The 27800-nt window shown below is 40.8% G+C and overlaps 3 protein-coding genes across 4 annotated transcripts in view; 1 reads left to right on the plus strand and 2 right to left on the minus strand.

Annotated features, from left to right (window-relative positions):
* The window catches only part of kbtbd13a (kelch repeat and BTB domain containing 13a), a 388109-nt gene extending 382250 nt beyond the window's left edge, over positions 1-5859 (plus strand). The window contains exon 3 of the mRNA XM_051380025.1: positions 1050-5859. Within this exon, the coding sequence (XP_051235985.1) occupies positions 3642-5120 (1479 nt within the window). The 5' untranslated portion in view covers positions 1050-3641 and the 3' untranslated portion in view covers positions 5121-5859. The remainder of the gene's footprint in view (positions 1-1049) is intronic.
* Positions 5860-21449, minus strand: ubap1lb (ubiquitin associated protein 1-like b). 2 transcript variants are annotated; one of them, XM_051380040.1, is made up of 6 exons: positions 19835-21449; positions 17172-17289; positions 11839-12438; positions 9219-9425; positions 6953-7054; positions 5860-6826 (listed from the first exon to the last, which is right to left on the minus strand). In XM_051380040.1, exons 2-6 carry the CDS (start codon positions 17274-17276, stop codon positions 6692-6694), a joined length of 1149 nt encoding a protein of 382 aa, XP_051236000.1. In that variant the 5' UTR covers positions 17277-17289; positions 19835-21449; the 3' UTR covers positions 5860-6691. The 2 variants fall into 2 exon arrangements, with proteins under 2 accessions (XP_051236000.1, XP_051235998.1); XM_051380038.1 differs by having other exon boundaries at positions 9219-9428.
* A 337-nt stretch (positions 21450-21786) lies between these two features.
* pdcd7 (programmed cell death 7) lies at positions 21787-26979 on the minus strand. Its single transcript, XM_051380017.1, has 5 exons — positions 25785-26979; positions 24970-25108; positions 23832-24062; positions 22510-22597; positions 21787-22304 (listed from the first exon to the last, which is right to left on the minus strand). Exons 1-5 carry the CDS (start codon positions 26805-26807, stop codon positions 22172-22174), a joined length of 1614 nt encoding a protein of 537 aa, XP_051235977.1. The 5' UTR covers positions 26808-26979; the 3' UTR covers positions 21787-22171.
* Between the last annotated feature and the right edge of the window lie 821 nt (positions 26980-27800).

The raw sequence follows: 27800 nt of genomic DNA on the forward strand, positions 1-27800 counted from the left end.
AATCCTGGATGACCTGCAGTTTTCTGATGTTAAACTCAGAAAAAAACGAAATTCTTGTTCTTGGCCCCAAAAACCTCAAGACTCACTGTCTAAAGATATAGTTACTCTAGATGGCATTAACTTGGCCTCTAGCACCACTGTCAGGAATCTTGGAGTTATCTTTGATCAGGATTTGTCAATTAACTCCCACATAAAGCAGACCTCTAGGACTGCCTTCTTTCATTTACGTAATATTAGAAAAATTAGACACATACTATCACAGACAGATGCAGAAAAACTAATCCATGCATTTGTTACTTCAAGGCTGGATTACTGCAACTCAAAAGAGATCACATCTCTCCTGTACTAGCTTCTCTGCGTTGGCTCCCTGTAAAATGTAGAATAGAATTTAAAATCCTCCTCCTCACCTATAAAGCTCTTCATGGTCAGGCCCCTTCATATCTTAAAGAGCTCATAGTACCCTATTACCCCTCTAGAACACTACGTTCTCTGAATGCTGGGCTACTTGTGGTTCCTATAGTCTCTAAAAGTAGAACAGGAGCCAGAGCCTTCAGTTACCAAGCTCCTCTCCTGTGGAACCAGCTTTCATTTGTGGTTCGGGAGGCAGACACCCTCACCACATTCAAGAGTAGGCTTAAGACGTTCCTCTTTGATAAAGCTTATAGTTAGGGCTGGATCAGGTGAGTCCTGAACCATCCCTTAGTTATGCTGCTATAGGCCTAGACTATCGGGGGATTTCCCATGGTGCACTGAGCTCCTCCCTTCCTCTCTCTTTCTGCACTCATTCATGTTCCATTAATGCATGTTACTAACTTCACTTCTTCCCCGGAGTTCTTGTGCTTTCTCGTCTCGCAGGTTCTTGTCGATCCTGGTGGAGCCTCCTGCCATGGTCCTGCTACATTGCCATTGCCAATACTGTTGTTGCTGTGCACCTGTCTGTCTGTCTGTCTCTCGCTCTCTCTCTCTCTCTCTCTCTCTCTCTCTCTCTCTCTCACCCCAACTGGTCGAGACAGACGACCACCCACCTAGAGCCGAAGGATCTGTCCTAGGTTTCTGCCTTTTAATAGGCAGTTTTTCCTTGCCCTTGTCGCCAAGTGCTTGCTCATGGTGGTACTGTTGGGTCTCTGTAATTAATGTTTTAAAGAGTTCGGTCTAGACCTGCTCTATTTGAAAAGTGTCCTAAGATAACTTCTGTTATGAATTGGCGCTATACAAATAAAATTGAATTTAATTGAATTGAATTGGTTGCTCGGGAACCACTGGGGGACAGCTAACAGAAGCTACCTTGGGTTGGCCCGCACCAACTACTGGGGGCTGGCTAGCTATTGCGGCTAAAGATATCTCTGTGGTGCCGTGCCGTGCCTCTAGTTCACTGAGCCTCGCCTCGAGCGCAGTGAATAAATAACACTTAATACAGGTTCCATTATCAATAAAGGAGGCAGAGGAATAACTAAACATCTGACAGACTGAGCAAGACAGGGCAGAAGAGGAAGAGGGAGAAGTCATCGTTGAGTGTTAAATGCTAATGAAGCTAGCATGTCTGAATTTATTTAGCAAAAGTCGCTGCTTAGGTATTTTTACATGAATACATTTTTAAAGTGCTCAAATATTTATTTAATAACTGTACAAACATGTACAGGGAAGATATTACCTGAAGTTATCGACGGTTGCTCCATGTTAGGGTGGCCATTTCCTTCATATGAAAAAGGAGGACACTTTGCATACACGGGGACACGCAAGCAGATATTTGTTTGGTATGATCCGGTTTTAAATTTTAATATGTTTTTCCAGCAGATTACATAAAGGTGCACACACATACCGCATAGCTAATAATAAATATACAAGATACAGCTCATGACAACGTGGCCTTCCAATTCAGATTACATAGGTCTAATAAACATCATACAGAAACTGTTCTTAATGTTTTTATCTGGATAGATAAAGGGTAAAAAAATACAGCACCTTCTGTTTCAGATGTATAGGCTTTGCCTAGGCTTCGCCTATACATATGAGTATGAGCATTTTCAGAATTTCAGTCCAACAACCGATGTTAGCTAACATTACTTCTCTGTCTGAGAGCTTGATTGACAGCCTGGTGGTAGCAACTGAAGCAGTGTTGTAGAATCAACACATGGCTCATTTGAATATTAAAATGAGCCATGTGTTGATAGGTCACAACAGGAAAATGTAACCAATGAAATTACTTATTTTGACAAAGCTTTTTTGACACACATATTTAGTCAATAAGTATTAACTAACTAACAAGGTAATGTGTCAAAAGGCGGACCTTTTTTGATATTTTCTCAGAAGGAGGACAAATGAGTGTCAGGCTTAAAAGCTGGACGAATGGCCACCCTACTCTGTGTCCTGTTGAGATGACGACGACGACGCTGGTGTTGTTAGACGCTGGCTTCTTAAAAACAGTGCCGTTGTCCACCCTGAAGTTTGTTCCATGCGTGATGAGGTGCTTCATCATATTGCTAGTATTCCCTGTTTTCCCCGAAATAATGTTGCCGCATTTGATGCATCTATTTGTACCCGGCGCCACAGGCGTGTAGTACAACCATACTTTTGAACGTTTTGCTGCTGGCATCTCAGAATGCTGACCAGCCAACTCCGCCACAGGCATAAATATGAGACTTTTATTTTGGCATTTCTCCACACTGGTGCAGTAAAGATACTTGATATAAAGTGTTTTTTTTATTCATCAGGGGCACAACACTTTATTAATTATAGCTTACGGCTCTAAATACCTTTATTCTGAAAACAGGAAGTAAATACGCTGTTTCTCCGCATTTACCATAATGCTGAGGATACTTGTACACTCGAAATTTAAGTGCGGCTGATTTGACCACGGAGATCGGACTCACGGCTGGATTGACCGCAGTCTACTAGCCTACTGTTTCTTCTACACAGCACGGTCCTGTAAATGACAACATCCGGTCTCAGAATATGAAAAAACAGGCGTTTTTTCCGTTTCTGTTTTCTAGTGATTTTATTTTTTGTTATATGAAATAGAAAATGAAAATCGAATATATTTTCTAATTTCGCTCATCCCCTTTTGACCATGAAAAAGAAAAACGCCTTGTATTTCAATTTAAATTTTTGTATTTTAAAACGAAAATCAAATAACCACTCGTTTTCTGTTTTTTAATACCCGTTTCTGAAAGGAAAATCCAATGACCAAAACATACACGGACCTGCCTTACTGCCCAACAATGCTGCTGAAATAGTGGCATGCACAATATGTGACCCAGGGGAACAACCTATTGTTACAGTGTGACTGCTCCTGCTGCTCAAGGACAAACTTTCAGCTGTTACCCAACTGTCAGCCATAAACAAAAAGCAAGCATGAATCATCAGCACATTCACAGCTACCCTGCCATTATCCGGCTCCTCTTTCTCGTCTGGCTGCATGTCATCATAATGTATTTGAACCGTGTCACACGTCCGCCTGCTATGTATAGAGTCTGTTCTCAGAGCTGTGAAAATAAGTAGAGAGTAGCGTATCAGCTAGCATCTGCTCTGGATCGGGGCAGTAATTCTCATTGGCAGTATGTGGTAAAACACCCTGGAAGATCAACATGTGGATCAAAGACTTGTGAGCAGTCCAGCTGGGATGTCATGCAGATGAGGAGGTGATGGAGTCCAACAGCTGTCCACACTTCATCCAGCAGCCAGAACTCTGTAAGCCACTGCACAGCCTAAGGGTCTACATCGATCACAGCTCTTTCATTGTGGATAAAACCGTTCTGGCTGAGAGCTGTGAGTACTTCAGAGCATTGTTCCAGTCAGGAATGAAAGAAAGCCAACAGGAAGAGATCCACCTGCGATGTGTTGGGGTTCGAGGCTTTCTGGTCATGCTACAGGTCTTGAACGGGGAACGACCTGTACTGAACAGTGACCAGATTGTGGAAGCCATTGAGTGTACTGCTTTTCTGCAGGTGCCAGCTCTCACCAAGCACTTGATCAATATTGTCAATTCTGAAAACTGCCTGCTCATGTACCACACAGCTACCACCTACGGTGTGTGGGAGCTCTCCCACAGTTCTGCCTTATTCATCAGAGATATGTACACTGACCTGAAGGAAGATGTTCACACCTTACCCAAAAAGCTGGTAGAGTACATTGAGTCTCTTCTCCTGAGTAGCTATGTGGCAGTGTGCAGCCACTCACCTTCAACTGATCTGCTGCAGGATCTCCAGAGAACAGTCTGTTACCTGGATGAGGACAATGGAGAGTGGAAGGTCCTGACACATCTGCCAGTGAGCACAAGCACTACCATGGCAGGAGTGGCCGTCCTGGACAACATTCTTTACATCATTGGAGGAGTACATGACGTAAGCAAGAAGGTGGTAGAGGATGGTTTCTGTTACAACCCTGCAGCTAACACATGGTCCACCATCTGTGGCCCCCATCAGCTACGCTACAACTTGACTCTGATAGGTCACGAGGGCTGCCTCTACACTGTAGGAGGCGAGTACAACATGAAGACACTGTCATCTGTGGAGAGATACAGAGTGTCTAATCAAAGCTGGAGCTTTGTCTCCCCCCTACCCTGCCCTGCAGCTTCGGTGGTGTCTGCTATAGCCACAAACAGGATCTTTATATGTCTCTGGAAAGGTAAGGGGGCCACAGAAATACACGAGTATGTGCCTGAACAGGACCTGTGGCTTCTAGTCACCACACTCATCCGCCAGCACAGTTATGGTCTTTATATGGCGGCCCACAAGGATAATCTGTATGTGATGCGCAATGGACCCCGTGATGACTTCTTACTGTGTGTAATGGACTGCTACAACCTGAGCTCAGGACAGTGGACAGCCATGTCGGGTCAGTATGGGAACTGTAAAGGCTCTCTGTTCACTGCTGTGGTTAGAGGAGACTCTGTGTTCACACTCAGTCGACAGGTGACAACAGAGTACACAGTACAAGATTATGCATGGAGACGTAAGCGTGAAATGAAAGGTTTCGGCAGGATTGGATCCATATATACATTTCTGATGAGGCTGCCTAAAGCCACTGTCTCCCCAATCGGAGATTCTCCAGATTGGACCCAGGACCAAATCCTAACAGATCTTGGTCACAGATTCTCCCCACAATGCTCTGCTAACCTGTAAGAGTGTGACCTAATGGGCTGATGACTGAGCTGATCCTTTACAGGACCATTCTGATTTATTACCACAGGCATCTAATTTTCATTAATTTGGACATCAAAAGTCATCAGACACAAACCACTACTGTATTTACAACCTATCTGTTGTAAACATCCATCACAATTTACAGATCTACTTCTGCTTCCACTTTGACCTACTGTACTCAGTGTAAATGTATGTAGTTTTCTCATACAATGAGGAAGTACTAGCTGCTTTAACTTTGGAGCCTACAACTGCATTTCATTGTGTAAATCCTGTATTGTGACAATAAAGCTAAATCTTTCAGTTTGACATCCAGAAAGAAGTTTGCATAATCTGGCTAAACTGTTAGCTTGCATCTGAGTGTCTGACTGCTTGAACATCTTTGTAGGAATGTTACAGTGTTTGTAGATTACAGTACAACAATGATTTGGTAACTGATAGAAATCATAGCCAAAACTATAAAAATAACACCCAAGTTGTATCCATTAATATTCAACAGGTCTGTTTTGGTGATGTTACACTGAAAAATGAAAATCTGTTCTTTTGATGTTTATCAAAGCTCTGTTTATGGGAACCAGTCTCTGATGGACATTGCTCCTGTTTTCACAGAAAACAAGTCTTGAATAATGCATGCTTCCCAAACTGATTCTTTCAGGGAAACAAGGTTAAATAAGACCAGAACACAGAAGAGAAATGAGAGTTGAATAAAAATAGAAAAACATTGTCTTGGTGGTGTCAATCTTTAATAAATCTGTCACAACTAATCAGAGAACTTCAGACTTTTTCACAGATAATACAGATAATACAGATGTTGTAAGGAGCCCCTAAAGGGACATGGAAAAAAAAAAACACATGGCTCATTTGAATATTAAAATTAGCCATGTGTTGATAGGTCAGGAGCGAAAATGTAACCAAGGAAATTACTTATTTTGACATACATTTTTAGCCAATAAGTATTAAACTAACAAGGTAATGTGTCAAAAGGCGGACCGTTTTTGTTATTTTCTCAAAAGGAGGACAAATGAGTATCCAGCTGCAGGACAGGGCATTTAAATGCGGACTGACAAAAAAGGTTACAGATTAATTTACATTTATTTTTTAGTTACAGACAAATTAGTTTAATACTCATTTGAATATTAAAATTAGCCATGTGTTGATTCGCCACAACACAGGATCCTATCTAGTGCGGACTAGATAGTATCTAGATAGTATCTAGCGCTCACAAGATAGTATCTAGTGCACACTAGAAATGTTTCTTTTTTTTTTCCCATGTCCCTTTAGGGGTTCCGTAGATGTTGTGTTTAGCCAGGTCAAATAAAATGTGCAATATGGGCAAATCGTTATCATCGTCATTACCATCATTATCATTGTACTCATCATCATCCATCTAACTGCCATATATCAACAATATATTTTTGAAGGCCACCATCCAACTTCATGTTTAGTCATTTTGTCTTTGCCTTTATCAAAATTTTAGATTTTCCTGAAGTGAATAACAGATTATAGTTTGCATCTGATTTATGTAAATTGTGTGTGTGTATTTTGATGTGCCATCACGCCACACGCGTCATCAGCTCCTCCAATGCCCGTTCTCTGTGGTTTTCATGGACCAGCAGCACTTCTTTGATGGCGTTCTGCTGGAAACCCATCTCATTGAATTGCCTCAGCAGATGAAGGAACTCCTCCGCCTCATAAGGAAGACATAATTATGATTTTTATAAAATTTTCTACTGACTCTAGCAAAGGGAAAGTGTTGTCATGTTGTCTCTAAGAAGATTAAATACTTGTGTAATGTATATCAGTGCTTTTCTTACCTTTGTTTCACAGTTTTGAAACATCTCCAGAGCCTCTTCTACCTGGGCAATATCATATCCCAGCTGACACAGATGGTCGCATGCCACCAGGTAACTCAAGATCTGCAAACACAGAAATATTCATTAATCTGGGACACACAGGGTTAAAAAACAAATGGCAGTTACTATTAAGTAAGTTAATCAGTTGGTCCCAGAAAAAAAACTCATAACCCAGCTTAATAAGGTCAAAAATATTAGTATTCAGATTATTTACCTTAGTAAAAGCATTAATACCACACCTTAAGTAACACTCCTGCATTCAAAAAGTCACTAAGTAAAAAAATGTAGTAAAAGGAATCAGTAATCAGCATATGTAATTAAAGTTTGTTTTTTGGACCAACTTTTTATTACTTTTCAAGCCACCTCTGCAAGGTAGTATAGACATATAAATGATCAAATCATACATGTTTTAGTAAAGGAAGAAAAGAAAGAAAACCCACCCTTTTTTTTATATTGTTTTGGGGTCTTTTCCCCTTTATTGTATAAGACAGCTGAAGATAGACAGGACAGGGGGTTGAGAGAGGGGATGACATGCAGCAAAGGGCCACAGCTCGGATTCGATTGTTAATTAATGTGTGTGAATAGATGAACTTCTATGATTCCAATTGAGTAACAATCATGATTGTACACTGGGCTCCAAATCTATCCTCTCACGTCTGTCTCTCCACATATCAAGATATCATATCTTACATCAAAGATATCACCAAGCCAGCAGCTGTTTGTATGGCTTCTAACATTTCGTCTAACAATGTTCCGAATATAGTAAGGAATTTATATCACTATCATTAATTACCCAGAGCACAAAGTTTACAAACTTTATATTGTTTAGACCAATAGACCAAACCTCAGAATTATTACAAATAAATTAAAATTAAAATAATTAGGAGGAAATCAGAAAATAAGGTAACCCTAACCCTAACCATCTGGTTAAAGCTCATATCTTTTTAAGTCACATTGTAGGCTTATTAAAAAAGTCTAAACCTGTGGCTGTTTATCTCTGTGGGATTAGAGAGTTAATATCTTTAGCCTTTCACACTAATCAACTGTCTCTACGTGACGTCAATCAGCGTTGAGCCTATGTCACAAGCACTGTGAAACTAACTACGGATTAATAATGATGAGCAGCAACTGAAGTTGTCTCTCTAAGATAGATCAAACATGCTCTGACATCAGTGCAGTGAAATACAATCTGTGTGATATATATTAAATATAAATGCAGTGTGTATATATATGTATATATATATATATAAATATACACTGTGTGTGGAAATTGTCATGACCTCTTTTCCATCAACCCTGTTCTGTGGCTTGTGTGTGTTTTACTCGGAATTCTGAACATTGACAGTATGGTTCTGAACAGACATAAGGAATAATGGGAAAATACATAAATGGTAAATTGACTGTACTTATATAGCGCCTTTCTAGTCTTTTGACCACTCAATGCGCTGTACACTACATGCCACACTTACCCCATTCACACACATTCATACAGTGATGGCAGTGGAAAATGACAGTACAGAAATGTTCAGTATGTATTTGGGTCAGAATTGTGCACCTGTCTGTCTGTCTGTCTCTCTCTCTCTGTCTCTCTCACCCCAACTGGTCGAGACAGACGACCACCCACCTAGAGCCGAAGGATCTGTCCTAGGTTTCTGCCTTTTAACAGGCAGTTTTTCCTTGCCCTTGTCGCCAAGTGCTTGCTCATGGTGGTACTGTTGGGTCTCTGTAAATAATGTTATAAGGAGTTCGGTCTAGACCTGCTCTACTTGAAAAGTGTCCTGAGATAACTTCTGTTATGAATTGGCGCTATACAAATAAAACTGAATTGAATTGAATAGAACTAAAAAAAGAAAAAAACAAATCTATATCAACGTTGTATGTGTATGTTGTGTGTTTGTATTTTACACTGCTGGCCAATACATCATCCGATTGTTTCAACTCCTGCATGTTGATATCAATATTGGCTTCAAAGACTTTAACACCCTACAATTGGACGAAAGGAGGTATTTACTGTGGAATCTAGACACACCACATCAGGCAACAAGAGAAGGATTGGGGGGGGGGGAGACTCCCAGTGGCAGCCAAAGAGCCTCTGGCTTAAAGCAGCAGTTTGGGTGACTGGCTGTGTATGTCACACTGACCAACCTGATCTGGGGTCAGTGTGAATGGCATACAGTAAAGAAAAGTCAGAGGTCTTACAGTATGTGTTGTATGTGAACTGACTTACCTGATCTGGTGTCTGCTGGCCTGTCTTCTGCAGGGCAATAATGGCAGTACGGAGGGGGTAACCCCGGGCAGTGATGGCCCCCAGCAGCTCTCTCTCCTCTGGGCTCAGAGCTGACAGGAGCTCTGCTGATGAGTCCAAAGCAGAAGAGGAGAGACCCTGGCGGGTTGAGGTCAAGGGAGGAGTTCTACAGGAGTCTTGCTTGATAGACTTCTAGGGAACAACAGACTGTAATAAGTGTGTGTTTACACAGACAGAGAGGTCGGCACTACTCAGTCAGTCAGATTGATTTTAAGTTTCTTTCTGTAAGGCTGACAGCAGTTTTGACCTGAGATATAACTCTGCTGAGGAAGACATTTTTAGAAGACTTCCACTTGCTAATCCTGATGAACCTCTTATAACCTGGCTGGATTCAGGGAGCAGACTTTACACAGTCTATTTTTAGAGTGTAGATCTCTGAAAACATTTTGGAAATGTGAACTGAAAAAAAAAAAACTGAACAGTGTTGACATTGACAGAATTTCAATTTCAATTTAAAGACATTTAATGAATGACTTACTGGCAACCTAAATATAAATGCAGTCAAGCTAATTCTGCTGTGTTGGGCAGTGAGCATGTGTGATACCACAGTGAGCCCTATGTGTTCTTGGCTTATGTGTGGAGATTCATAGTACGGCTCAGAAAAAGGTAATGCTCTGAGCTTTAGGCTGTATTCATAGTCTGCTCCTGCAGACTGGAGGGAGGGCTATGCTCCAGAGCATAAGCTTTCATCAGCCACACTAAACTCTCACTCATCAGGCTACATGGAAAACAAAACATAAGGCTTTCATGGTTAAAGCATAGTGACATAATGTGAATGTGAAAAATGAAAAGCACCGGATCTCATTAAAACATTAGATCACTTCCCTTATTACAATATGATATGATGTTTATAAGAAGTTGTTTTATACAGAGCAGTCAGCAATGTTAGGACAGATATGGGGCCTTTTTTTCTATCTTTTTTCAGGAGTGTGATTTTTCAAATTGGTTCTAGGTTTTTCAACACTTAAGTAGCCCCTGCTTGCGTTTAGGTTTGCTCTGCTTCTGCTCAAACTGTATGCTTGATTACCTGCATGCCAGGTTCATCCTTTCTCCTCACACTCTTCTTTTATGCACCTGTTAAATGTTTGTTTTCAGATGTCTCCTCTGCTCTTTGTGCAATAACCCTGTTAAAATTTCTCAACCAATAGAATGCCAGGTGTAGTGTTAAACCACTCTTGAGTCAGGAAGATGACGTTTTTTTTTCCTCTAGTACACCGACAGGAGGCGGTTGTGCTGTGTGGCTACTATTACAGTACATGTAGTTTTTATAGTGAAAGAAAAAGTACGGGCGCTGGTACATATATATTAACTGTCCTTTTATTCCAAAAGTTGTAAAGAAAGCAAGGGAAGAACATACAACAAAGTTGGATAAAGGATAAACTCTGTAAAAGAAAAACTTTCCATAAGGGACGCTCTAAAAAGTAAAGAGAAGGCGCCTGTGATGAGGCTGGGATCAATTTATTAGTCAACACTACACCTAGCATTCTATTGGTTTTGGAATTTGGACACAATTATTGCACAAAAAGTAACAGAGTAGAAATTTGAGGTTTTTTGAGCACACAGAAGCTGCGAGGACAAGGGCAAGCTATACTATATCTGCCAACATATAGTTTGATCAAAAGCAGACCAAGGGTGAGGCGAGCTGAATGAAAAAAGGTTACTGAAAACCGCCTGTCACTCAAAGCTGCCACCCCATTAAGTATGCATAACGCCAAAACTTTTGGAGTTTTATAAAAAGATTCACCCTGTACAGTTGTCATGAATGGGGAAAATAGCTACAGAGACCAAAACCGTTTTTGTGCCAGGTTGTAAACATGTTTATTTCTTCTGTAAAGTTGTGCATTTGAATATGGGGCATTATGGAGGCTGACTCACTTCTGTAGCTAGCCTCAAGAGTCCGTTCAAGGAATTGCAGTTCTTTTACTTCCATGTTGCCATTCGCCAGCCACAGAGGATGCTGTTTGGTCGAATCGTCTTTGGACATGTTTTTACTAATGAAGCTGCAGTCTGAGATCTTTTTTGATCCAATTACTTACTTATCATAACTGATAGAGCTAAAGGCCTGGAGTCATGAACCAAAAAGTGAAGTATTTTAATTTGTCACAGAAACTTTGGTCCTTCAAACTGGGGACTGGACTATGTATAAAAAGGGCTACAGCCCCCACATTGCTAATTTACTGTGAATGTAAAAACCCTCACATTAAAATTAAATTAAATAAAGTTGACCTTAATTTTTATCTAAACGTTGACCTTATTGTTTTCTAGGTACATTTTGATGAAGGACAGAATCAAAACAATGAAAAATTTATTTTAGTTTTGGCTGTGTGGGAGAATGCATCTTGAAAACATCACAAAATATTTGTGAGATGCTGCAGGTCAGTGCTCATTTCTAAGTTAGGTTTACCACACCCTGGACCTGAGGTATCTTCTTCAAAATGTCACACTGGTATTTAAAATGTTTAATTATGTATTGTGAATCAAACTGGAGCACCACTGGTCACACTCCAGCATGTTCTCTTATATTAAAATGTGCATGTCTTACCATATGTGTTGTGTTTTGGTTGTTGATGCAGAGGAGCCTTTTAACTGTATTGGCTCTGGTGTCGGGGGTCCTGTGTGAGGATGGGATCTTGGATTGGCTTTCTGTGTTGGGCTCATGTCGTTTGGACTTGTCCACCACTGAGAGGGAGGACTGACGTAGGTTCTTCCTGCGCTGGTGTGGCAGGCTGCTGAGGCAGGCTGGAGGGTTCAGGAGGTCTGGGATGAAGGCTCTCTGTGCTTTCCTCAAACCATGCTGACATGAAGCAGCAGGACGCTCTCCGTCTGAGCTGGCATTCACTGACAAACATGTCTTGGCTTTCTCTATGGCACTGTCTCCTTCATCCTCAGAGTCTGAGATGGCAAACTTGGTGCGCAGGACGGCGGGGTTGAGGCTGTGGGAACGCTGTCGAGGATTGGGCTCCCAGAAGTCGGAGCAGTGGCGGCTGGCCAGGCGGCTCTGCTGTGGGCTGCTGAACATCATCCAGTATGGCGGACAAGACGGTAGCAGTCCTGATGAAGAGGAGACCAGCTGAGGCAGATGCTGGCTGGTGAAGCCACTCTGCAGCCCAGTTAGCACCCAGTTCTCCAGACTGAACTCATACTGTCACAGGGACAAACAGGTCAACAGGTCAATGAAAAATTATACCCAGCCAAATACATAGCTTACATAGCTCTAAGTTAAATTTTAACAGGGGTTGCATGGATTACCATGAAATTTCACTTTGCTGACCTTTCGTCTCACACCCATGCTAGCAGCTAACAGTTTCTGGTAACACTTTGCAGGGGTGGGGGGTATCGTCTTTAAAAAATATCTCAGTTTTGGCACTTTTAACAGTTTTGAAATCTTAACTTTTAAAATTGTGTGTGATAACCCTATATGCTGTATAATTGAGAGGCCAGAAGCTGAAGGTAAACAATGGCTGTAACAATTTAAATCTGAGAACCTAGCTAAACAACAAGCAATACAAAACAAGCATAGAAAGCTTGAATGCTTAGAAGAAGTGAAGAAGCTTAACGCCGCAAGAGCTCAAATAAAGGTCTATGATCAAGTTGAATAAAATTCTGAAGCAATTGATTTGCTACATAACGTTGAATCTGCAGGAAAACTTTAAGTTCTCAACCTCACAAGTTCCCCATACGTAACTCAAACTGCCCTGACTTCGATGTCAGTTCCTCAAGTGCAGAACAACTCCGATTTGGTCAATGTGCAAGCAAAGCTTTAAGTGCCAATCGTCTTCCAACACCAGAGCCTGCATTATTCACTGGAGAGCCGTTGAAATTCAAAGACTGGCGACTATCTTTTGAAACACTAATAGACACAAAAAACATTCCTAAGAATGAAAACTCTACTACGTAAGAAAGGTGGCGCTGCAAAAAAAATTGTTGAAGGATTTCCCTACTAGGCACTGAAGCGTTGAAGGTTCTCAATTAATGCAATAAGAGTCAAAAGATTTTGCTGAAGTTGCCAGATTGGTTGGTATTCACATGGAACCGCAAAGTGATGGAAGACAGATGAGCAAATGCTGTATATCCACAATTTAAAGAGTTCGTAGACTTCCTATCAAAGGAAGCAGATCTCAATACCCGTATCCTCAATAAAGCACTCAAGACTGTGGAAAGCGAGAAGTCGTCTATGGAGAGAATTTTGTTCTTTTATTATTCAATCAAATAGAATAGATTTGAAACCAAAAAAGAGATTTGAGAGCAAAAAAGAGTAAGTGGCAATCTTTTAGAACATTTTTGAGATTGAAACAGAACAGATTGTGATTGGAAAAAATATGAACATATTTCTTCAACTTCAATCAAAACTAATGTTTGTAAGTAAAAACATACGACCATTTTGCTTATAAGTCCTCTTTGCTTGCGAGTTATAAAGTTTTGTTTGCAAATCAGTCCTCTTTGCTTGCAAGTCCACTTTTGCTTGCAAATTCAACTGCACTTGATGGGCGGGGCCTACACTGGTGGATGAGAGAAGAGTTTCTATTGGTTGGTTTGACCTGGCTACGTCTTCCGCATTACACCCACTTCTCCCTGTGCTGTGCTGCTTGGAGGTAAGCCTGTTGCTCTTGAAACGTTTCCCATAAGTAATGAATTGCGCTATATATCGTTGGCTACAGCCTGCCGTACATTCACAACAACAACAACAACAACACAAGTAATGAATTATAATGCCCTGCTGCTGCAAGCACACTGATTAGCAGCAACATGGTTGTCTCTGCTGGTCACGGCCTGAGCAGAGTAGCCTAATGAGTGAGTGAATTACAGGGAGGCGTATACAACGTAAGGCTGTGATTTAAACATTTAGTGTTGCATGGTACTCGCGGTGCCAAAACGTCACGGTTCCTACACAACAGTACTACCATGGATTACTAAACTACCGCTGAACCCGGTGCCAGTTTCCATTGTGTAGCGGGCTCCCGCTACTCCTCCCAGCTCCCGTTCTCGCTACAGCTGTTCTAATGTCAACAAACACACGTGTGTGTGTGCATTGGTGTATGAGTGTGTATGGTAAATGGACCTGTACTTGTATACCACCTTTCTAGTCTTCTGCATTATAAACTTAAAATTACTTAAAATTAGTTATACTGTGCTTTAAGCAATGTATAATTATAGTTAGAAGCACTCATAAATATTCAGAATGCTTTATAACAATAATCATAACACATTTTAAAGTATTAATTTTTATTTTAAATGATCCAGTAGTAACAGTTATTATAATGCATTGGTGACCAGCAATTATGAACTATTATTATTAGGGACCGAGCACTTACAAGTGCAAGGACCCCATTGTTCCTGTTAGAATTATTATTGTTATTATTTGGTGCCTCTTCGACCGCATATTTGGCCCCCGCAACATGCTCGAAAAGTCATGAAAATTTGCACAAAAAAGAGGGATTCGTCATGACTTCTGCGTACATGATCCGACTGCAACGAAACTTCACATGTTCGATAAGAGTCCCGCCCTGAACACGTCTATGTGATAATATTCAGTAATAGTCAGAGCGCCACCTAGTGGCAACATGAAGTATCACGTTTTATACTTTCATGTTCTACTCCTAGCAGGATGATCAGATCCAGCTGAAATTTACTTAAAAATGCAAAACACATTGTTGATGATATGTGATGACTGCGGTGAGAGTGTCTGTGGAAATATATATTTTTTCTTTTATATGTATCTCCCAGCAGATTGCCCAGATCCAGCTGAAATTCTTTCAGCAGTCCCTTAGGACGATGACAAAGACATGTCATGAATCTTAAGAATTTTTGTCAAACTTTGTTGCCATGGTGACGTGGCGAAAATCAGCTATTCTGTTAACATTTGAACACCTTTTGGGGGGCTAAACATGCCCGAACATTCATGAAATTCTGGCAAACACTAAGGTATTGTCTTGGTCCCGCCAATGGGCGCCGCCCAACAGCTAAGCCACGCCCCCAGAATCAGCCCCCAAGAGAAAATTGGTACGCATGTGTATGATGATAAAAGAAGCAGAAAAGTCTCAAGGACCCATACCTCAAACCCAACAGGAAGTCGGCCATTTTGGATTTTGTGGCCATTTTTGGCAATTTACACACGTTGTATTTGAACGAACTCTACCTAGGGAATTCATTGGACCGACTTCAGATTTGGACACAGCCATCTAAACACATTCACCATTAAAAGTTGTGCTCTTCAGTTTTTTTCGTCAAACTTCCTGCCCAAGGCGTGGTGTCCCATTGCATCCAATTTCGATCCTTCGCCATAAAAAGAGGGATTCGTCATAACTTCTGCGTACATGATCCGACTGCAATGAAACTTCACATGTCTGATAAAAAAAAACTTATATCCACGCGTTCGGTGAATGGAGCTGAATCTCCCCATATAGGCCACGCCCATTACCCCCCAGAATTGTTTTTTGGCTAGAGCGCTAAATGTCCATAAACTACTTTTTCGTGTTCCTCCTACACACTTTGTCTGATTCGCACAAAAGTTTTCACGTAGCATCTCTGGACCGTCCTTATAAAAAAGTAATTTAGATTTTTCAAAAAATAAGCATGTTATAAAATTAGAACTTCCTGTTGTTTTTTCATCAAAAAGTGGATCATTTCTCCACATTGGTATCTCCGATTGACACCAACCTTGGGTCCATAGTTCCCCATGTCTTCCTTAGCCATCATGCACAATGTCAGGCCACCACCACTAGGTGGCGCTCTTTAAAATGAAGAACTTTGGCAACAGGAAGTATCACGTTTTATACTTTCATGTTCTACTCCTAGCAGGATGATCAGATCCAGCTGAAATTTACTCATACAATGCAAAACACATTGTTGTTCATATGTGTTGACTGTGGTGAGGGGGCGTGTCTGTGGCGTGGCAGGAAATTTTTATTTATCGCCACGAAACACAAATTCGCTATAACTTGAGTGTACATTGTCCAATCGGCTCCAAACTTCACTTGTCTGATAAGAGTCTCACCCTGAACACATAGTGATAGCGCCACCTAGTGGCAACAGGAAGTAAGTGCTGCGTGGCGAATTTGAGCTTTTTTATGTTGTGGTCCGCACTTGCTATGACGGCACGTGACGTGGCCACAGCACACCCCAACAGCATGTGACGCGGCCGCAGCACACCCCGACACATCAGCTCTGCGCTCCTTACAAAATCTTCCCGCTCCCACTCCCCTCTCCGTGCAAACTGGACAATCCAATCCAATCCACTTTATTTTTTTTTTTGTACAATGTACACTAAAGGTTACAACAGCTTCCTGTTTCATCGTGAAAAAAAAACAAAACTCAAGCTTTTGAGAATCTCCAAAAATTACCACTAAATCCAAAATGGTGGACAAACGCGCTGCGATGGCTCCTGTTGACCACTTACAGTGACTAATAACCAATTTGTAATGTATTATATCTGCCTATACTTCAGGAAATCCATTACTTTACTTAAAGCACCTAATGACCACTTAGAGTAACTTACATATAATAATCAAATTATATTGCACTGTCCTTTGCAGATAAGCGGATAAGTGGATAAAGATGATGATGATGATAATGATGATGTCGTCCTTTGCAGGTTTCTGATGCATTATTTTTAATTTGCTGAGAGCGAGGGACCTAGCAGAATTGGGTGTAGTTACACTTTAACATCATTGCCTTTCCTCTGGCAGCACATTAGCCCCAACTTCACATATTTTGCCACAGTAGTGTTCAGCGTAAAAAACCCTGTGAGAGTGGTGAGAGAAATTTAAAGCAGTAAAGTTGCGAGCCGGACAGCTAAACATGAGCTGAAAGAGTGTAACCACAGGACGTTGGCACTTGGTATATAAACATTCACAGACAAAGAAGAGACACACTCACCTCTGTCTCCTGCAGTATGATGAGGTAATCAGGGACAATAACGTTGAGTACTTCTTTAACTTCCTGTGAGGCACCCTGTGGCATCTTCAGGGGGACACCGTCCATATTCCTCAGTTCACTGAGAAACAGACACACACACATGCACACACAGAGTTTGACCTGATTAAAACATGTTTTCATTTATTTACAGCAGAGGTTCCCAAATTGTGAGGCGTGCCTCCCAAGGGGCACACACAAGCCATAATTTGCAACAAAAATTGCACTCCTTTACGAAGTCATAACTGGTCAAATCTGAACACACAGACATGATAGACATATATATTTTTAGATCTGACTTACACTTCACTAGGATATCAATATCTAAATGTCCATAAATGCTGCTATAGGCCTAGACTATCGGGGAATTTCCCATGATGGTAAATGGTAAATGGATGGTAAATGGACCTGTACTTGTATAGCGCCTTTCTAGTCTTCCGACCACTCAAAGCGCTTTTACACTACGTGCCACATTCACCCTTTCACACACATTCACTCAGTGATGGCAAAGTCCATCGAACAGAAAGTAACATTTTACAGGTTCTCATGGATCCTGGTGGAGCCTCCTGCCATGGTCCTGCCTGACTGCCATTGCGTATATCACTGATATTATTGTTATTATTATTATAAGTATTATTATTATTACTAGTTACTATTATTACTATTGTCACTGCTCATTGTCCCCCATCGTTGATGTCGTTGTCGTCATCATCTTCTTCATGTTCATCATCATCAGCCACTACTATTAGCGTAGTTGTTGCTACTGTTGTTGCTTTGCGTCTGTCTGTCTATCTCTCTCTCTCTCTCTCCCTCACCCCAACTGGTCAAGGCAGACGATCATCCACCTAGAGCCGAAGGGTCTGTCCTAGGTTTCTGCCTCTTAAAAGGCAGTTTTTCCTTGCCCCCGTCGCCAAGTGCTTGCTCATGGTGGTACTGTTGGGTCTCTGTAAATAATGTTATAAGGAGTTCGGTCTAGACCTGCTCTATTTGAAAAGTGTCCTGAGATAACTTCTGTTATGAATTGGGGCTATACAAATAAAATTTAACTGAACTGGATTAAATCTGCTAAAAAATCATAGAAGTCACTTGCCTGAACTTGCCTATAATTTAGCATATTAAAACCACATTCAATAAAAAAGGCTTTAATAGACAACACTTCTTAAAACCATTTACTAATGCATTGGCCAAATAAATTAAGTTTTTATTAATTTCATAAGGACTACAGCCTAGACATGAAAATGTGTCCTGAGATAACATCTGTTCTGATTTGGTGCTATATAAATAAAACTGCATTGAATCTACTACTGTTTCACTTTCTTCAGTTGTTTTTTGCTTTAAGGGCCATGCCTTTCTCTTACAACTTCACAAATTTCTCCATGATACACCTCTAAGCAAATATATTCCCTTTATATGGGCCGTGGCAATATGCTAATTGCAAAGAGTGGCCATGCACCTGTCAATTTAGACTGATTCAGATTTACTAACATACACACAGTGGTAAGAACAAAACTGGCCAGGAGCACACATTTCATAAACCCAACTGTGGTTTTGCGCTTGCACTTACTTTGCACATATTGGTGAAACAGGCTCTGAGAGGTTCAGTCAGATCTGAGAAAAGCTGAAAGCTAAATCAGATTTACTTTCCCAGAAAGCTTGTCTGCTTACACCTCTGCATGTCTATATTAGGCGAGTGTGTTACACAATGAAGAGTGACTCTACTGTATAGGGAAAGGATCAGTTGTTACAAGATTACGTTTGTTAGGCAGCATGATGCTCATTTCATGTAACAAGCACACCTCTCAGACATTCTGTGTATTTATATTATACTGGAATTAGGTTTTATATTATACTGGAATTAGGTTTTTATTTCCTCTGTTAAGTCATACACACACTTGTGTGTATGACTCTGAGTAAACCATAAGACAGAAGAAGTGCAATGAGGTAAATCTGCTCTGGGTCCTCGGTCCCTGCTGTCCTGTGTAAGCTAATTACATCTTTGCTCCAGTAACATCAAAACACCAAAGAGCCAGATGGTCATGGACTAACAACAGCAGAGAGGACACATACTCCGTAAGCTCACTTATTTACATGTTAGTGCTATTGGACAAAGAGTATGTAACCACTTCCAAGTGGCCTAGTTGAAGGCTAGTACCAGAAAAATGTCAAATCTGTATCCTGGTGAACATAAATCTGGAAAAGTTGCATATTTGCTATACATATAACATTTATTAATTTATTAAATGTTCCCATAAACAGAATAATTGTGATAAGATGTTTATTTTTTTTAAGAGTCTCCAGCTTTAATCAATTACTCATTACTCTTTTCAAAAGTAATATTATTACTTTACTTACTTCTCCATGCCAACAGTAAATTGTTACACTACTAGTTATATTACTTATATGCTACTCCCCACAAAATTGATAATTGTCTCCTTTCTCCCCAAAATTCACTAATGATGATTATAATCCAGTTTTGTTTGTTAAAATCTAAGTAATGGAATAAATCCAAGGATGTGATTGGATTGTTGGATTTCAAATCAGTAGGGGATGCCAATTAAAATACTTTATATATTTATACTACTGAAACTCTATATTGTAATGTTGTATTAAAACAAATGTTAGCCTACCTGTGTTGTGTTGGTGCTGCAGTCAGACTCTCAGGTGTGTCCTCTGTGGTATGTGTGTGAAGCTGAGACTGCAGTTCAGATTAGAGGAGAACCACCTAAAGCACTAATCTACTGACTCACAGTAAACCACATCAGCTGATTTACTGTCCAAACAAAAACACACACACACACACACACACACACACACACACACACACACACACACAGAGTCAGCGTATAGAGGAAGTCAACAAAGAGCAGTAAAGCTTCAAATCAGAAATTGGACCTCACGCAGAAAGAACAGATTTCCTCTTATTTGTGTGTATCTACAATTTATTCCTAACTTCTAGTACCCACTGATTTCTGAGATCAACCAATGTTTTCATATTTTTGCTCTTTTCTAAGATAAGACAAATTTTACAAGTCGTCAAGCACCAAAATGAGAAAATATCTATTTTAATATATTTTCATAGTCCACAAATTGTTTGTCTATACATATTGTTATCTAATAGATATCTTACATTTATGGAGTAAGGTTTTTTTTCTTATACTCTGTATTGAGCTATCTTATTAGAACCAGACATAGAAGTAATTTGCATTGGTGCATAGAAATCACAGAAAAAATAAAGCACTTTTTAAAATATAAACAAATAAAGATGAAGAAAGATCGATCTAAACTGTACAGGAAAGATATTTACAATGTGCAGGATAGAAAAACCAACAGGAGTGCATTAATGTAATGCATATATACAGGGTGGGTTTAAGTGATTCAAAGAGTTTGTGGGTCAGCCACAATCTTGCCTGCACGCCTCAGGGTCCTTGTGCAATCCATGGACAACCTGCTGCTGTAACAATCTTAACATCATTCAGCACACCTAAGAACAGATATGGATAGTTCAGAACATTTGGTGCAACTGGAGTTGACTCGTTATGTGAAAAGAATTAACGTCTGACTTTGCAGCACCTCTCAGCTCTACAGAATCATTTAACCTCTTTCAGTAAATCTCTTTGAATTTGTCTCTGTAGTGTCATACAGGTTAGAGATCCTGAGGTCATCCTAGAAGGTGAACTCACTTTCAAGAGCCACATTATCATAGTTAAATCCAGATTTCATCATTTCAAAAATAGATAAAAAAAGATCTTTCTATCCCAGAATGACGCTGAAAAACACACTTTTATTTCCTAAGGGTTCGAATACTGTAACGTGCTGCTCACAGGAATTACTTAAAAATACCCGTTAGCTACGCTACTCCAGAATCCAGCTGCAGAGTTTAAACTAGAAAACGGAAATATGACCTGTCCTGAGGTCGTTTAACTGGCTACCAGTACATTTAAGAATTTATTTTCATTATTACATTTTAATGCTTGTTTTAAGTCGCTACATGGTCATATACCCCAGGATCTCTGACAGCGCTGACAGCTAGACCCCCAGGTCATCGGGACAGGTTATTGTTGGTCTCCACAGAAACTGGTGAAACTGCCTTTAGCTTTTATACTCCAGGCCTCTGGAACTTACTACCAAATCATGTTAGGTGTGCCGCAATGCTGTCGTCTTCTGTAACTAAACCTTTAAAACCATTTTAGCTTTCATCGTATTCTTATTGGTCAACTCTTGGTCTTAATTTTTTTCCCACTTTCCCAAGGGTCTTTAACTCATGAGTATTTTTTTTTAAATCTCTTTTGTGTTCACTTATGTCTAATGTATTATGCTATCCATATAGTTTTTGTGTCTGTAACTCCTGTGGTGGCTTACGTTGTCCGTTTCCAGATGCAGCTGGCAGATCTTTTTAGGGAAAAGGCTGTTAAAAGCCACTGTACACTACCTGTTGAGCAGCAAACAGCAGACACACACAGTCACAGACTAGCTGGTGAACATAGTGGAACATTTAGCATCTAAAGGCCTATACCTCTTTAGAGTATTAGATTATTTTGTTTTTCTGTTGTATTTTGTAGAAATTATAATAGCAGAATGATTTCCTCCCAACAAAATACATTTTTATTACTGAGGTTGAGAACAGAGAAAAGCTATTAACAGACAGCAGGAAAATAAATAAAAAAAAATAAAAGTACACTTCAAAAATAAATAAATCTATCTTGCTCTCTCTCATCCCTGTCATCATTTATTAGATCTGACATGTAGAGTTATACAGTCTGAAAACTCCCAAGACGCTGCAGATTACATATTAAAATAAACATTGACAGTGATATGACATCAGATTGTTAATTTTCTCATTCTCTTGTTCAAGTTAATGTTGTCATTCTCTCGAGAAAACAAATAGCATTAAAACTGTATAGTTATAGTTGTGTGTTGGATGTCAGGCACTAGTTGGCATTACATGCAGTGAGTCAGGGGGTGTCTCACTCAGTGTCTGCGGAGTGCAGAGCAGAGGCCCAGGCATGGTCTGAGGGGGTGTCAGGTAGGACCCAGCTCTGAGGAACCGGCGAACCATCAGGATGAGCCGTTGCAATCACAAACGCATCCCATTCTCTCCTGAAAGAAAACCATATTACAGTCCCAGCAACTTATTATATCCTACAGAGATAATTTCAATAGCAGCATGGTAGCAGGAGCATGCAAGAACCTTAATACGTGTTGACAAATGACAGCAGGAAAATCATGGGGGTCAATAATAAATTCTGACGCTCATGGTTTTTACTGTTATGTGACACAGACTGAAATGAAGATGAAGATTAACCTGATTTGTAGTAAAGCGTGCAGTGAGCGTTCAGCCTGGGTGTAATAGTCTCTGAAGGGCTGCAGAACAGAATCAGCCGGAAGCTCATCTGTGAAACAAACAGGGAAAACGAATTAATAGCAATATTTTATATAACACACCCATGTGATTCAATTATACTGCTTTTCAACTAAGGCAGAAGTTGATTCTGTTTCAACTTGTTGTCTACAGGTCGCCTAATTTTTTGGCCTTTGCATGTGCATTGGGAGAAATCTGAATTAAGTTACATGTGTTCTAAAGGATTCAACATTTTTAGTTTGCTTTTAACAGACAGAATTCCCGTATTATTGCCTTAGTTTGATCCATTCATACCTTTCATTATCAGAGAAATGTGCTTTGTTGAAAGTACATATTTTCTACATGGATCTCCTCTTTCTACTGAATGCCTGCTATTGATAATGCAATAAACAACAACAACGATTAAAAAGTAACTAATACTCCAGTAGTTTTACTTGTAGTTGAGTAATATTTCAGTAATGTAACAGTACTTCTATTTGAGTACAGATTTTCAGCACTCTTTCCACCACAGTATAATTTATGCTAAAATCCTTAATCCCCCATTGTCGTTTTCGGGGGAACAGACGCCTTTGGCTGTGTTATACTTAGTGTTAAACCACAAGAGTAGCTGCCAGTATTTCCTTATAGGACACTGATTGGTTCGGACACAAGTATAGCTTGGGGCTGGGCGATATGGCTTAAAAATAAAATCTCAGATTTTTTCACACCAAACCGGATTTACGATTTTAATCGATTTTTTTACTGTTCTTTAGCGAGTGTGTGCTGCTGTCCTGTATCTCGCAGAGAGCAACATTTCTCCCACTCGGCTGCATGCCTCTGCTTGAGGTGCTGGAATAAATTGGTCGTACTGCTACCTTTGGTTGCAGTGGGTTGTGGTTTGTTCGCTTTCGGACGCCACAAAACCAAACCAGTTCCAAACAACCGACGACACTGTGCCTATTTTGGGGGCGAGCTCATCCTGGCTTGCTGCCATGTTGTGTTTATCTGTGGAGGGGCGGGGGGAGCGCACTCTGACCTATGGGAGCCCAAAGGGAGCGCCAGTGTTCAAGAAGTTTTGGAAGTTCAAGAGAAAACCGATTTTAACTAAAAATAAATCGTGTTTAACTACAAATTCGAATTAATCGATAAAATCGATTTATCGCCCGGCCCTAAAATAGCTTGAAGTATGGCAAAATGGATTCGCAAGATTGTATGAGAATCCTGCCTGTCTGAATCTTGTCAGTCTTCAAGCTATGTGTTGCTTCACAAGGTTAGTGAGGTGTTACCTCCAAACAATATTGCGTCCACTCTGTGTTTCCTCTGCAGCTGTCTCTCCCTCTCCTTCTTCACTCGTTTCTCCCACTCTCTCCTCCTCTCCTCCTCCTGCTCTCCTTCCAGCATCACCATCAGAGCTTTCTGCTCTGCTGAGTAAACTGCTGTCCTCTTCTTCATCACACACTTCAGCTGCTCCAGTTGGCTGCTGAAGGCCTCGTTACATTCTTGCTCAGCTACAATACCTGTAACACACACACACACACACACACACACACACACACACAGAGTTACAGTCTAGGCAACAGCAATATTTGAGTGTATTTGAGCCCAATATGAAGAAATTCAATCACATCATTCATGAGATATCACGTTCACAAGAACGGAACGAAGGAACGGATGGACAGACGGACGGACAGACAGACAGAAAATATAATGCCTCTAGTCACTGGTGCAGAGGCATAAAAACACTACACAGATTTAATTTACAGTGGTCTTTAAAGGTGTTAGTAAGTGGATTTCTAGTGTTTTTAGAGAGAGCCAGGCTCAGTTTCCCCCATTTACAGTTTTTGTAAACAGCCTCCTGGCAGTAGTTTCATATTTACCATACAGGCCTGAGAGGGGTATCAATGGTAAATGGACTGTTCTTATATAGCACCTTTCGAGTCTTTCGACCACTCAAAGCGCTGTACGCTCACCCATCTGCACACATTCATAGCATAGCAGCCATGCAAGGTGCTGGCTGCTCATCAGAAAAGGAAACTAAGCATTCCTAAAAACATTCAAACACTGATGCACAGCATCGGAAGAAATGTAGGGTTCAGTATCTTGCTCAAGGACACTTTGACATGCAGCGAAAGGAGTCGGGGAACAAACCACCAACCTTCTGATTAGTGGACGACCCGCTCTACCTCTAAGCCACAGCCACCCAATCTGAACATCTATCTCTCAGCGAAAAAGGGAATTAGCACATTTGCCATATAGAACTGACAGGCTGTGTTACTTCCCCCAAATCTCTATGAAATGGAAAGGCACTTGTAGGACAGGCAGTAGTTCAGTGAAAGGAATAATGGGAAGTCTCACCCATTATTCACACTAGGTATCATGGGACTGTTAATAAGGTGGGTGGCTGAATATAGCAATAACTGTCACCTTTCCTCAGTGCTGCCTCTTTCCTCAGTCTGCGCAGTTTCTCCAGAGATCTCAGAACATCCTGCATCCTCTTTACATCTGCCTGCTTCTTTCTCACTTCACAGAGAACAGCATCTGCGGCCATCTTCAGCTCCTGTTCCTGATAAATAAACAGATAAACATCTGACCTTCCATTATCATCTTCTGCTTTTCCCCCCTTATCATCCCATTGTGACAAAATATACCTACTGTGGTTCAGTTATCGTGTCTAAATGAACGATAATATGTCACAGCATGATATGGTCTGCCATTTGTTGTTAAATTATAGGACTTGTTGTCTAAGTTGAAAGCTTTTACCATAATATTTGAATAAAAATCCCCAGACATCACCTGTCAGCTTTGCACAACACAAACTAACTTCCATTCACCTACATTGTTCTGGAGTGGAGGTAGACATTTCACAGACACATTTCTTAAAGCCTGGGAAAATAAAACCAAAATTATCTACATGGACAGATACCAGTGGTTTTTTTCACCAGGACACTGCTTAGCTGAATCCCCTCTCATCTCAGTGTTAGCGGGGAGTGAAGTGCACCATACAAATACTCAGTCATTTTACAGGTTTCTTGTTTGTAGTGGATGAGAAAGTTCCACGTGGAGTTGATGAGAGTGGTGAATACTGGACTAATTAGACCTTAATCAGGAGGCAAACAGAACAAGCTACTAATGTGAATAACTTAATACATGATATCATGAATGTCTTTACTTTATACTTCTTCTGCCCCCAAGTGGACAAAAGTGAATACATCTTTGAATTCTATGACAAATGTATTCACCTTCTTCTTCTCCTCTACTTTGTGTATCTGTTGCAGCCTCCATTTATCTATGGCAGCCTCTTTCTCAGAGAGCAGGTCCTCTCTATGTTTTATCTCCATCTGCTGCAGTTTTCTGGCTCTCTGTCGCCGGGCCCTCCTCTTAGCAACACAAGACAATTTAGCTTTCCAAGTATCTAAACACGAACCGTCACTAAGAACTTTGAGTTTGTCTTGTAGCTCTTTCTTCACGTTTAAAGCCATTACATAAGAGTCCGTCCAAGCACACTTATTTTCCACGTTGTTCTTCAGAGTTTCACAGGACCCTGCCAATTGAGAGATAAGTTGAGCTGCCCTGTGCAGAGCCCTTCTCAGGTCAGGAACACAGCTCTGCTGGGTCTGTGGGATCTTGGAGGTTTTGCCTCTGCTTTGTAAGAAAAGTCTAAGCCACTGTTGATCGTGCTTCCTTTGAAGGCCTGTTCCATCTTCAGTTCGTGTTGTTGTTCCCGGACTCCGGTCATGGTCTTTACCCCACGGGGAAAACACTGTGCAGCCGAACGGAGCTCCACTCACGGACAAATCCTGATATTCATGCTGTTGGTGTTTCCGACTAGAGTCCGGGTCATACTGGGTAACGTTCAGCTGAGGACCGGGCCTAAATTGTTGTGTGCGATGAAACGCTGAGGCCCCACCATTGCTGTATGTGTTTACCGGAGGGGTGGGAATCATGCTAGGGAAGTGTCCGGGTGGAAGACAGCCGAAAGGAGGCAGGGGGACGGATGGGTCAAATCCATACGGAAGGCATAAGCGAGGCCCTCCGAAACCTCGTCCTCCGGGAGACGGTGCGGAGAAATCGCACCTGAATCCGTACGGGGGACCGTCGTATCCCTGTGAAGGAGTCCAGCGTGGAGCAGTATTGTCCGGCTGTGTCGGCTGATGATACGTGCTCGGCGGTGTTCGCTTGGCGGCAAATGGTGTCTCCAGATAGCCGCCAGTATAGACAGAAGGCTGCTGTTTATTTGACGCTTGGTCATACGTGTTGTCCATGTCGAATATATGGCAAACTTATTGTGTCACACTAAATAATTACATCACTCTATCAATTCGCCACAGTAGCCTTGTTCTTGTTTTTGTTTTTCTTGTTTTTTTTTCTTCTTCTTCTTCTTCTTCTTCTTCTTCTTCTTCTTCTTTGGTTTTCTGGCGGGCTTCTTCTTCTTCATATGGATTTCCGGCAGTTTAGACGCATCTAGGCGTATTACTGCCCTCCTCGGGACCTTCTAGCGGGCTACAAACCAACGTTAAAGATGTATGCCGCCATCTACTGTATCGGAGTGTGTAAAATCATGACTATATTGGAGTTATATTCTGTTTATTAGACCTGTTTCATTTAAGTATTTGATTAAATCCCGTTGAACCTATATTTGTGTGTCCCCCTATCCCCAACAGACACCCTCCAAACCCTTCCCACATCCATCACCCTGTCTTTCCCTTTCAATATTAAACCTTCTACAATCCCTCAGCACATGTTTGACACTCTCTTTACAATTACATGTTTCACACTTATCAGAATCTATCTTTTTCATAACCTATAGTGTAGCGTTTAACCTTGTATGACCTAGTCTTGACCTTGTTAGAATTATATCTTCTGCTTATCCTACTTCTTACTCTAACACATTTTTGGATTGTATTATAGTCCCTACACTTGATGTCATTGTTCAATATATTTTGCCAAGTTTCCACTATTCCCTGCTGAATTATTGATTTTACCTCTGACCTTCTAAAATACCGTTTTTGTTTAATAAACTTTTAGCAAGTTTATCAGCAACCTTGATTCCCTTTATTCCAACATGCCCCTGGTATCCAACAAAAATTAATATCAATACATAGCTGTTGTAGGTTTAATAAAATCATGTATATTTCCATTGTTAAATCATATCTGACTGTTAGTCCTGACGGTATATTTTGAAGTACAGCTACTGAATCTGAACATATTACTACTTTGATCGGTTTGACCTCCTCTACCCACTGAAAACCGATGAT

This window comes from Dicentrarchus labrax, unplaced genomic scaffold (genome assembly GCF_905237075.1).
Source record: "Dicentrarchus labrax unplaced genomic scaffold, dlabrax2021, whole genome shotgun sequence".
Classification (NCBI taxonomy): domain Eukaryota; kingdom Metazoa; phylum Chordata; class Actinopteri; family Moronidae; genus Dicentrarchus; species Dicentrarchus labrax.

Excerpts from the sequence above, each read along its gene's own strand:
- ubap1lb (XM_051380038.1), bottom strand. The coding sequence starts at position 17,276 with ATGGACGGTGTCCCCCTGAAGATGCCACAGGGTGCCTCACAGGAAGTT. Across the intron at positions 12,439-17,171 it reads TCATACTGCAGGAGACAGAG|TATGAGTTCAGTCTGGAGAA; the intron begins GTGAGTGTGTCT and ends TCCCTGTGACAG. Across the intron at positions 6,827-6,952 it reads TTCAAAACTGTGAAACAAAG|GCGGAGGAGTTCCTTCATCT; the intron begins GTAAGAAAAGCA and ends CTTCCTTATGAG.
- pdcd7 (XM_051380017.1), bottom strand. The coding sequence starts at position 26,807 with ATGGACAACACGTATGACCAAGCGTCAAATAAACAGCAGCCTTCTGTC. Across the intron at positions 25,109-25,784 it reads AAGTAGAGGAGAAGAAGAAG|GAACAGGAGCTGAAGATGGC; the intron begins GTGAATACATTT and ends TTTATTTATCAG. Across the intron at positions 22,305-22,509 it reads CACGCTTTACTACAAATCAG|GAGAGAATGGGATGCGTTTG; the intron begins GTTAATCTTCAT and ends GTTTTCTTTCAG.